The sequence below is a fragment of the Elephantulus edwardii genome, unplaced genomic scaffold (assembly GCF_000299155.1).
Source record: "Elephantulus edwardii isolate Elephantulus edwardi_28Jun2011 unplaced genomic scaffold, EleEdw1.0 scaffold00028, whole genome shotgun sequence".
Taxonomy (NCBI): Eukaryota; Metazoa; Chordata; class Mammalia; order Macroscelidea; family Macroscelididae; genus Elephantulus; species Elephantulus edwardii.
Genome location: NW_006399778.1, coordinates 4,190,018 through 4,202,281, shown reverse-complemented (window position 1 = coordinate 4,202,281; position 12,264 = coordinate 4,190,018). Strand labels below are relative to the sequence as shown.

Here is a 12,264-nt window from a genome sequence, read left to right as displayed (position 1 = left end):
GGACACCCAATAGAAGGTAACCAACCATGAATCAGAATCAACTCACTGGAAGTGAGCTTGGGTTTGGGATACAGATTAGAGGAAGACTCGCTGACAGTTTGCAATATGTACACAACACAGTCTTGCTTGCTGCAAGCCAAGTACTTACTAATAAAGAATAGACAACATCCTTTGTATGAATTAAACTTGAATGTGAGGAAGACAAAGGTCCTCACAACTGAACCAGTAGACAATGTCACAGTACAATTGAAATTGTCAAGGATTTCATTTTACTTAATCTACCATCAGTGTACAAAGAAGCAGCAGTAAAGAATCCAAATGACTTAATGCATTGGTCAAATCTACTGCAAAAGACTAATTTAATGTGTCAATGAGCAAAGATGTCACTTTGAAGACCAACATGTGCCTGACTTAAGCCACGGCATCTTCATTGTCCATATGCATCTGAAAGTTGGGCAGTGAAAAAGGAAAACCAAAAAAGAATTAATGCCTTTGGGTTGTGGCAGAGAGTACTGAATATGCATGAACTGCCAGAAGAACAAACAAATCGGTCTTGGAGGAAGTACATACAGTCACATAACCTCTGAGAAGGGAGAATAATGAGATTTCATTACAGGTACTTTGGACGTGGTCTTAGGAGGGACCATCCCTGGAGAAAGGCAGGATGTTTGGCAAAATAATCTCAGACTAAAGCAGCTGACTGCCGTCAAGTTGGTTCCAATTTGTAGAAATCTTTTATCAGGTTTCTGAGACTGTAGATCTAAATGGATGGAGATTACCCATTATTCTCCCTAGGAGCAGCTGATGGATTTGAACCACCAGAGACACAGCCTTTTGATTAGCAGTGCAATGTGCTGTGGATGACATCCCCAGAGCTCCCTCGGTAAAGTACAGAGTTCACTAAAAAGAAGACCTTCAAAATGAGGATTGACACGGTGGTTGCAGCAGTGGGCTCCAGCAACAATGACTGTGAGAATGACTCAGCACCGGCCTGCAGGGGACTGCTGTAGACGGGGACACCATGACTATGACAGCTTAGCATCCTTGGGGCAGAAGGGAGACAAGAGAGTTACCGGAGCCCACCACTCAGAGTTCTCAAAGCCACATCTGAATTTAAAGTACCCCTACCACCCCAGCCTCTCAACCCTGCTTTCCTCACACAGCTCTCAGCATGTTTTAATTGCATGCGCTACAGGGAGGATTCAAAAAGACTCAAGAAGCCAGCAAGTCACCATCTTGCTCTAGTAGTGACAAGAAATAAGTGACAAGTGTTTCCCACCTAGAACAGTTGCTTAGGGGCTTGCTCTTTTGAAAAAGAAATAATATTATGGATTTGTTACTATTATTAAACTGGAAACGCACTACTTAAACATCAACCATATAAGATCAAAGGGGCAGCATTTGTCCAGAGTTAAGGTAGGGTAGACTATACCTTGTTTTTCTCCAAAAGAGTAACTGATTAATTTAAACTGCCAGCCTTTTGGTCAGCAGCCCAGTTCTTAACCCATTTCATCACCAGAGCTCCTTAAAGCTCAGGAAGCAGGAAGGGATAAGGATGAATGGGAAAGGAGAACATAAATAGGAAGTGGGAAGAGTACTATTCCTCTCTTGTGCTCCCTCTCCATCCTCTGAAGCATGATGTCCCTCTCTAAGGACTGGTCCTTCCTTGCAACATGCACAAAGTATGTCAGGCAAAGCTTCAGAATCCTTGCCTCCAAGGAGCAGCCTGGTCTGACCCTCTCTAAGACAACTTGTTTGTTCTCCTAGCCATCCATGGTATATTCAGTACTGTTCTCCAGCATCATACCTCAAAAGCATAAATTCTCCTATTATCCCTAGTCACTGTCCTACACATAGCAAGTAATTGTGAAGACCATGGCCTGGACCAGGCACACCTTGGTCTCTAGACTTACATTGTTGCCCTTTATACTCTGGAGATGTCTCTGACAGCAGACTTTCCCAATGCAATTCATCTTTTGATTTCCTGGCTGCTAATACCAAGAGTGCTGATTGTGGAGCCTTGGACATTTTTTATTAACGAGCAAAATTAGAAGATCATGTGATGTTGGAGTAGGAGGATTTATTTTGGTGACTTTAGGATACTGGTTCCATTGTAGGTATAATTGTGCAAAACTAAGAATCCAGGAAAGAATTACCAGAGAAGGTATTAAAAATAAGATTTTATATGAAAGCACCCACCTTGATCCGGAAAGGAAAACCAAGAACAGCACAACAGCTGAGCAGCCATAAGCAGAGATCATCAATACAGCTCTCAGACCAGCGGACAGAGCCGAGATCAAGTGCACAAATCACCCAATTATGTACAAAGGAAATGAAGCCTTCTTCACTTCTATCAGTACCTGTCAGTTATTCTGGTGGCTGTGTACGTGTTGCGTGCCTCACTTTCTGAGAAAGTAAATTTAATTTACTGGCAGTGTGCGCTAAGAATAAAACTGTAAAATCTAAAAATAAAAAAAAACAATCTCAATCTCTTCACCATCTATCATGCTGCTGCCAATTGGCCCAGTGGTAAGAATCTTTGTTTTCTTAATGTTAAGCTTCAATCCTCATTCAAGGCTACAGTTTTTTACCTTCTGCCACAAGTGCTTCAGGTCCTCCTCAGTTTTAGCAAGCAAAGTTGTGTCATCTGCATAACACAGATTGTTGATGAATCTTCCTCCAATCCTTATGCCACTTTCCTCCTCATATAGCCCAGCCTCCTAGATGATCTGTTCTGCATATAGATTGAAAAGGTAGGACACATCCCTGGCATACATCCTTTCCTATTTTGAACCATGGAGTGTTTCCTTGCTCTGTTCTGATAGCTGTCTCCCGGTCCAAGTATATCTTTTGCATAAGCACAATCAAGTGTTCTGGGATTCCGTTCTTCTCAGTGTTAGCCACAGTGTGTTGAGATGGATTGATTGATTCAGTGACTGGGGTCATGGGGGTGGGCGTGTCGGAGACAATAAAGTTGGCACCAGATAGAACAGGTTCAGAGCTGTTGTACATGGGGTCACTATGAGTCGCAAGCAACTTGGCGGCACATAACAGTGTGTATAGGGAACTCTGGTGACTTAGTAGTAAGGAGTTGTGCTGCCAACCCAGAGGCAGGCAGTTTGATTCTGTTAACCACTCCTTGAGAGAAAAACAGTCTCATCCTGTGCGATTTGTAGTTTCTGAAAACCTGCTGGAGGGTCAGCTATGAATGGATTCCAACTTGACAGCACGGAATAAGAATGTGAATTGCTGAATGGAAAACTAATTTGGACTGTAAATTTCACTCAAGTGACACTCACTGACAAGGGATGAAAGGAGCACAGAAAGTAGAAATAAGCCTTAAAAATAAACTTAAATCATTCATGAGCCCCTGGTGTATTTCACTGGGAAAGTTTGCAGTCAGGGACCTCTCCAAATTACTGAGGAGCAGTGATGTTAGTTTGAGGATTAAGGTCTACCTGATTCATACCATGGTCTTTAAATCACTTGTTATATACATCTGAGAACTAGACAATGAATAAGGATGACATAAGAATTGATGTCTTTGGGTTGTGGTGTTGGAAAAAAGTATTTAATATCCCATGGACTACCAAGAGAACAAGCAGAGTTATCTTGGAGAAAGTGAAGCCAGAGTGCCCCTTGGAAGCAAGGATGGTGAAGCTTCATCTCTGATTCTTTAGGCATGTTTCTAGGAGAGGCTATTCCTTGGAGAAGGACTTCATGCTTGGGAAGATGGAGGGATGGTGAAAGAGAGGAAGACCCTCAACCAGGTGGATTGACTGGAGCGATGGAATCAAAGGTGTCAGAGATTGTGAGGTTGGCACAGAATAGGACAGGGTTCAGATCTGTTGTTCATAGAGTCACTATGAGTCATACCCAAATCAACGGCACCTAACAACAACTATGGTAAACATGAGAATCTATGAGTCACCTGGGGATCTTGTCAACCTATAGATTTTGGGTGGAAATGCAAGCTCTCAGCAGGGGCCTGAAATAAAAGGAACGGTTTGGAGCTGTGTCTTGGCAAGCCAGACGGACAGCAGTACCTCAAAAGAAAGGCCTCATGGATGGTCTGCTCCTAGTGAGATCACAGCCACGAGCACTGTGCGGAGCGTTTCTACTCCATAACTCACAGGATTACCATCAGCCAATGCTGGCTGGTAGTAACATTTAAAAGTTACTGGTAATAACTCTTTGGGTTTAAACCATGCTAGAATAAATAGCCATAAAGCTAATTTTTTTCCCTTCTTTCCTTAGGATAAATTCCTAAGAGGAAAACTGCTTAAGCCAAAATTCACAGAACTTTTTTAATGAATCAGGCATCTCAGAACCATTTATGTGGCCAGAGACTCACTAGGAGCCCTGAGACCTCTTTCTGGTGCCTTTGTTGTTATATCCCTTCATACCCCAACTGTAAAATGGGGGCAGTGGGCAGGATAAGAATATCCAAGGGGAAAGAGCTTTGAAAACATCAGTCCCTTCCCCTTCTTTTACCTCTGGAGAAACCCTGGCACACAGGGGAGGCAGTGGTCTTATGTAAAGAGAAGACAAACGCTCCCACTTTTTTCCCTCAAGCTCAACCTATGGCATCATCATGGTCCCAGAGATATGGGCAGACGCCAACCACTGTTACACCACCCCCTCTTGGCCAGGTCTTCATCTGAACTTAGAAATTTACCCACAGCCTTGGTTATTTTTTCCCCCTTCATATCCCTAAGCACAGCCATAACCACTGAGTGGCATCAGTGTGTTACCTAATTCTCCTGCCTTCCAGCAGCCTCATTTTAAGGACAAAAGAAATTGAGAGTCAGAGACAATCAATTCACTAAGGCAATTCAGAGAGCAAGGTTCACTTCAAGGCCTGTCAGCCTGCCACGCCTCACACCTGAGCCACCTTCACTAACTACCATCTGCATCTCAAAGTGGCCTTTCCTACACCTCTCTAACTCACAGGACGTGCACACCTTTCCTTACAGGTGTTCCGAATAAAGGCCATCAAGCTGGGAGAAAAACTCCTGCCCGCCTTCAACACCCCCACCGGGATCCCAAAGGGCATCGTCAACTTCAAAAGGTAGGACGCTGCCTGATTTCCCTTCTGTCGTGTCAGCAGCCTCTTTGCCCACTGCTGTCTGTTCATCTGTCTGGATAGGAGCCTTGGGAGTCACCTTAGTCAAACGCATTGTATAGATGTGGAAACTGAGGCACAGGGGGAGGACAGTGCCATCTCAGCAACACAAGGAATACAAGCCCTAGGCAAGACTCACACGGCAGGAGTTTGTCACCAAACCTGACTCTCATGGTAAAGGACGTGGAGGCCTGCTCTCCTCGGAGGGAGGAGGAGCATCTTACTGCCTCACCTCCCCCCAGCCTGCTCGAGCCACCCCCCTTCCAGGAGCCCAAAGGGCATGGTAATTAGCAGCCAGGCGTTTTAACCACTGTGCCATCAGGACTTCTGGAAGAGGGTTGGCTTGACAAGTGATTCGAACCTACCAGCTGCTCTCAGGAGGACAATGTAGTCTACTTCCATAAAGAGTTGTTGTTGTTGTTGTGTACAGTCAAGTTGGAACTGACTCATAGCTGACCTTCCAGCATGTTTTCAGAGTCAATAAATCACACGAGAGGAGACTGCCCATCTTTCACCCCTGGAACTTTGGGTTGCACTTCTCATTACCACTAAGCCACCAGAGCTCTTTGTATAAAGATTGACAGCGTTGGGACAGTTCTGCTTTATCCCAGATTTACAGCGTTGGGACAGTTCTGCTTTATCCTAGGGATACTGTGAGTCAGAACTGACTCGATGGCAGTGGTACCCTGCCTCCAAGCCAGGATTTAATAACCAGCGGCCACATCAGTCCTTTAGATGGTCTCAGGAGCGCCTGGTCTGAGGAAGGACCTATTTCTGCAGCTGACCACACCCTCAACACCCAGCTGGGTTGGCATCAAGCCAGCCTCAGAACCAGAGGGGTTCTGAAGACTTAATGCCCTGGCTCAGGGCGGAAAGCCCCCGCCACAGACACTTAAGTCTGGAACTGACCATCCTAGACCAGGGTGCAGGACGTCTGACTGTTTTTAAGAATAATAAGATTCAATGTAATGTCTTTGTTTATAAAAATAGTAATTTTTTTAAGTATATGTGCTGTCAAAGTGAGCACAATAAATTACATTTTTATAGAGACAATGGACTATACCACAAATTTGAAAACACCCTCCCCCCCCAAAAAAAATCTCATGTGGTTCGGCTGGTCAAAGAAGCCCTCAGTAATATTTCTACTGGTTTTGTTCTGTAATGTTCCTTTTCCTTGGCCACTTGCATCATCCCCCTCATCCTAATCTGTCAACTTTAGGGAGCTCTGATGGCTTAGTGGTAAGGAATTGTGTTGCCAACCCAAAGGCAGATGATTTGAATCTACCCTCTGTTCTGTGAGAGAAGGAGGAGCAGACCCCTCCGGTGCAATTTAAAGCCTCTGAAAACCTCTGGAGAGTCAGCTATGAGTCAGTTCCAACTCAGTGGCACATAAGACAACCATGTGTCCCTAGTCCCTAGGGGGTGGTAGCGGTTATGTGCCAGCAAGTCAGCTGACTGATTCGTGCACCTGGTGGATTCAAACCCCATGCCTTTGGGTTTAGCACTAGGCCACCAGAGTCTTTTCTTGTTGTTGTTTAGCATCGAGTTGGAACCAACCCATAGCTGACCCTCCAACAGGTTTTGAGAGGCAGTTAATTGCATGGGAGGGGAGTGCCAGTGTTTTTCTCGCAGAGCAGCTGGTGGATTTGAATCATGTATCTCTGAGTTGCCAATGCAACTCCTTCCTACTAGGCCATCAGAGCTCCCTTTGAGAGTCCATAAGTGGTACAAGTGGTCACTGTACCCCAGTGCTTGCCAAAAGGTTGAAGGTTCAAGTCCACCCAGAGAGATCTTAGCCAATGGCCTGACAATCAGTTTGCTCCCCAAAAAATCAGCCACTGAAATCTCTGCAGAGTGCAGTTCTGTTCTGACACACGTGTGAAGTTGACATGAGTCACAGTCAACTCGACAGGAGTTGGGGCCACTGGGAGCTCCCCTCAGATTTCTTTTCTGCAAACACTGATCTTGGCGTGTGGCCAACTAGCTGTCAAGGAAGCTGAGAAACAAGCACACAGCCCTTCTGCACCCTCCCCCAGATCCAGCTTCTCCGGCCTCACTGCCCAGAGCCTGAGGTGGAGCTTAGCCCAGTGTCCTCCCTCTCCTGTGCCACAGGCTGGCCAGGCTTTGCTGTCTGCCCGGCCGTGTCACTCAGCACAGGCCCAGCCCAACACAAACCTTGACATTTCTGATTAGGAATTCTCAATGTATTTTTAGGCTCCGCACGCTGTCAATGTGGGCACAGAAGTACGTATATATGCGTATTTCCTGGCAATACCTCTCTCTCATTTTCTAAGTAAGAAAAACTATTGCTAAAAATGCTTCCTTGTTCCACCAGGAGAATGTCAGGGATGTATATGTCCTATGAGGCTTTGATTTTGCCATTTAGGGAGGGCCTGCTGCTGGCAGCTGAGCACACCCTGCTGTCCCTGTTCCCTTAGAGCCCCACAGGAGGAGCAGATGATGAGGTCCGTGCCCAGTGAGGGGAGGTAGTCCCCAAGTGCCAGTGAGCTGTCCCTGATGGGCAGGTGTATCATGAAGTCTATGCCTGGAAGGCCAGGGGCCATCCCAGGACGTAAGACCTATAGGGACCACTGGACTAGCCGCTGGGAGAGGAACAGTGGTCCATCCAAGGATGTCAGCTCAACCTCTCTGCCCCCCCTTCTCCTTTTCCCTCTCTCTCTTCCCTCTCCGTCTCCCTCTCTCTCTCCCGCCTGCCTCTCTCTCTCTCTCTCTCTCACACACACACACACACACACACATATACACATACACACTTACAAAATCATATGCATGAACTTTACTCCCTGTACAATGAATGGTACAGTTGCTGAGGAGAACAGTTTGGTGGTTCCTCAAAAAGTTGAACATAAAATTAGCATATAACCCAGTCATTCCAGTCTTATGTATATGCCTAAAATTGAAAACAGAAACATAAGACACTTGAGATCAATGTTCACTTCAGCACTGTTTGCACTAGCAAACGGTAAAAATAACAACTGCCCACCCATGGATGAATGAATAAACATGATGTGATATATGCTTGCAATGGAATCTACTCATCCATAAAGAGAAATGAAGTTCTGATACATGCTGTCGCATGGAGGAGTCTTGCGAACCTTCTGTGGACTGAAATAAGTCAGGTCCAGACAGGCAAATGTCCATGAGCCCCCTTATATGAGAGAGGCAGGTGTATAGACATCAGAGCTCATTAGTGACTTCAAGGGTGGATACAGTAAAGTCATTGCTTAGGAACACTCTAGTTCTGTTCATGGTGTTAGAATAATTTGGAAAACAATTGTAATGGTTACACAATGAACATAAATATGTCACTGAATTGTACAGGTAAATATTGTTGAATTAGTAAATGTTTTGCAGTGTTTTTCACCACAAAAAAAAAGTGGGGGAAAAAATAATAACCAGTATGCACTCTATTGCCACCCACACAAACCATACTTACTCAGCAGCTATGCTTGCCTTTGTCATACACACACTCACATGTTCCCACCATGGTGTTGTGTGCCATGGAGTCGCCTGTGACCCACAGAGACCCTATGTACAGCAGCTCTGACCCCTACACAAGGATACGTGCAGTTAATATGTTCTTTTAGGAATTCTTTTCCCAACCTCAATGAGACAGGTACACTGGGGACCTCAGTTTACTAAGTAAATAAAGAAGTGATGGCTAAGACAGATGAAATGAAGTACCTTGCCCAGGGTCATACAGCCAAGGAAGGAAAGTTAGAATCCAGGTCCTTAACAGTTACGCCGTATACACGAATGTGCACCCCCATGATGCTTCAGCCGGGTTGGGGCGGGGCTGCTGTGGGAGAGAAACCAGCGAGTCGACTTGTATATGGAGTTGGAGGCGACAGCAGAGCTCCCCGTGAACCCTCTGCCTCAGCAGCTTGCCAGAGGAGCCCATGGTCTCTGGACTCTGCCCTGAGCAGGTCACTTGGGGACGGATGCTCGGGGACACAGTGACAGACCCAGGATTTGGACTTTGATTCATCTCCACTTAATTCTCTATGTGACCTTAAAATAGTGTCTTTTCCACTTTGAGCCTGAGTATTCTCACCTGTGAAGGCTTCTCACTTCTGAAATGGAGGTAAAATAAGACGCCCTAGCTGCCTAGCACACAGCAGAAATTTAAGAGCAAACAGTAGCAACACCATAGTTGGGTTGTTTTCTATTTTTGGGTTTTATGGGTTGTTGGGGTTTTCTGGGTTCTTTTGGTTGTTTTGTTTTGTTTTGTTTTTTAAGAAAAGGCAAAAACCAAACTGCAAAAGAATACCAAATGCAGTGCCGTGAATTTGATTCTGACTCTTATGGACCCTATTGAACAGAGCAGAACTGCCCTTGGCTGTCATGTGCTCCCACAGGGTGACTGATGGGGTCACACGGGACTACACCCAAGGGCTTCTGGGTGCTCGATGACGGCCCGACTTAGCTATGGAACCGACTCATAGCTGACCCTCCACTAATTATTCAGAGGCTGTAAGACTGTAAATCACACCAGAGAAGATTCTTCATCTGGTGAAATTGAACTGCTTGCCTCTGGATTTGGCCGTGTAACTCTTTACCCACTAGGTCACCAGAGATGTGGCTGCTGTGTATTGTCGAGTCAGAACCAACCCACAACTGACGCTCTGGCGGCTTTTCAGAGGCTGTTAGTCACACAGGAGGCGACTGCCCATTCTCCTGCAGAGTGGTGGATTTGAACTGTGTGGTTTAGGGATTTGCAGTGCAGCTACTTACCACCAGGCCACCAGAGCCCTATCATGTAATAGATGTAGTAACTGAGATAAAAATAAGTTATTCAACTGCCTGAGCTTGTGGGCCAGGGAAAGGGATGTGCCACCAAGCCACTTGCCCGCCTCTGCACTGCCTGTCCACTGCAGGGAGTCGCTCGGTACAGACGGTGTGGAAGAGAGAGAGGCTGGAGAGGCCCAAGCAGGGGCCTGAGGAAATGAGAACAAAAGGCAGCTGTGGTTTTTTTAACCTTAAACTTCCTCGGGAAGGCTGGAAGAATCAATTATTCAGGAAAGCCTGTGTGTGGTCAGCATGGGAGGGCCCCAGGCAGGAGGACTACCAAGGCCTACAGGATTCACATGACCCTGCCAACCCCTGACACCAGCTCTGAGGCCTTGAAAGCTCATTCCCTCCCCAGCCTTGGTTTCCTCTTTTGCATATTGAAATTAATGTGCTTTACGTTCTGGACTTTAAAGGAGCCTCGATGCTGTATTCCGTAAAGCGGTAACACTGCTGTAACCCAAAGGCAGCACCTCTCTGGCAGTTCAGATCCTTCCGAATCTCCAAGGGAGAAAGATGGGCAATCTCCCCTCGTGCAGTTTACAGCCTCAAAAACCAGATTCTGACCATTCCCTGGCAGGAGACACCTGCAGCCTGAGTGAATGCGTGATCCAAACTGCTTGCTCCCGTACATGACATACCATTGCAGCTCAGAGAATGGAAGGGGATTTGTTTCTCCTGACAGAGCCATTGTTCTCTCTGTCATCCCATCCTCCCAGTTCTTTGACCAACAAGGTACCTCTGCTCTTGCCCTTCTTGACCTTCTTGAGTGTCTCCCCCCACCCCCCGAGTTTGGCAGGGGCTGCCTGTCATTGAAAATTAGTTAGCAGGTCATCCACCCTGCCAGCCTTGGGCTTCTCGTCAGGAAAATGCGGCTATTCCAATCCAGGGAGGAATCCTAGGGGTGGTGTGGCATGAACCCTGTACAGCACCTGGCACACAGTAGGTGCCCTCCCTCCATGCAGCTGTGACTCTCAGCAGAGGCGAGAGTCAAGTGGCAACAGCAACTGCTTCTGTCTTTTTCAGCGGCTCCAATGGAAACTGGGGCTGGGCGACGGCTGGAAGCAGCAGTATCCTGGCAGAGTTTGGATCCCTGCACCTGGAGTTCATACACCTCACCGAGCTCTCTGGCAACCCAATCTTCATGGAAAAGGCAAGTTTTCCCCGCTGCTCCTCCTAAAACCACCCTCTGCCTCCTCCAAACCAGGAACAGACATTCAGCAGGGAGCTGGAGAAACCAGGAGCCTCCAGTCCCGGCAACTATAGCAAATAGTCATTTCCAGGACATCTCACTGCACCCTTGTTGCCATGTGGTGGGAAGGTGGGCACAGGGAGCAATCTGGATTATGCTGAGGGCAGGAAGAGACAGCTCTGCCAGGGAGGAGGTTTTTACTGATACGTGTCAGCTCAGTAGTGGTGGCAGCTGCACATGTGTGAAATCCAAAGAAAGTGAAACAGCTAGCAGCAACGCGCCACCCCACATTGGCAGGAATTGGCCACCTGGTGCCGACAGCCCCCTTCCCGGGGACATTTAACGTATTCGTAGGCAGTCTGCCTGCCGAGGCCTTCCAGATGCCAGTCTAGCTCATGCCGTCGCAGGCTGGCAGGAAACACCGGGACAAGTAGACGCTCAGTCTGCTCACCTCCACTCCCTGCCTTGTGCTGGAGGTGCCGCCTGGAGCCGCACTGTCTGAGGCTCCATAGGAGGTGGGCCGTGGATCCTGGCCACCGGCCTTCTATCTACCCTCCAGGAGGGCAGGTCCTCAGCTGGACAGCCTGTGGAGTCCCTACTATCCAGTGTCTCCTTGGAACTGCCCTAAGCCAAAGAACAGACAGCGGCACAAGTTGGCCCTCCAAGCAGCATTCAGGCTCTTTCAGCAGTGTCCCTGCCCTTTCTCATTCTCCAAAGCCCTGCAAGAAGAACCTTCTTCAGGCCCTCACTCCCATGGTCCATGTAAGCCCCCCACCTCTATCCAGGGACTCACATGTCCAACAAGTCACAGAGTTGTCCTCTGGCACATGCAGTAGACAGCAGATCTCTGAGCCCAAGAATCCCCAGACCTGGGACTCTGTATTCTTAATAAGTATCCAAGTGCTTTAGACTCCAGTTTTGAGACTGTTGGATCCCCAGTGTAGGATCACCCAAGTGTTCTCTCTAGATCACTCTGACATAGAGTTCACTCCTACCCTCTAGCAGTCCGTCCCACTGTCAGACCTTCCTTCAGAAGCCTTTTCTTTATATTGAAGGGGCTCTGCCTCTCTGCAGTACCTCATCATGAAAGTTCAAGGAATACATTTAAGTCTACCTCCCAATGGGTCTTATTTTCTGA

General features: G+C 47.1%; 1 protein-coding gene across 1 annotated transcript in view; it reads left to right on the top strand.

The window, feature by feature from the left end:
* MAN1C1 (mannosidase, alpha, class 1C, member 1) overlaps positions 1-12,264 on the top strand; it is a 209,010-nt gene that overhangs the window by 167,145 nt on the left and 29,601 nt on the right. The window contains exons 5-6 of the mRNA XM_006883503.1: positions 4,977-5,071; positions 10,961-11,087. Coding sequence (XP_006883565.1) covers positions 4,977-5,071; positions 10,961-11,087 — 222 coding nt within the window. The remainder of the gene's footprint in view (positions 1-4,976; positions 5,072-10,960; positions 11,088-12,264) is intronic.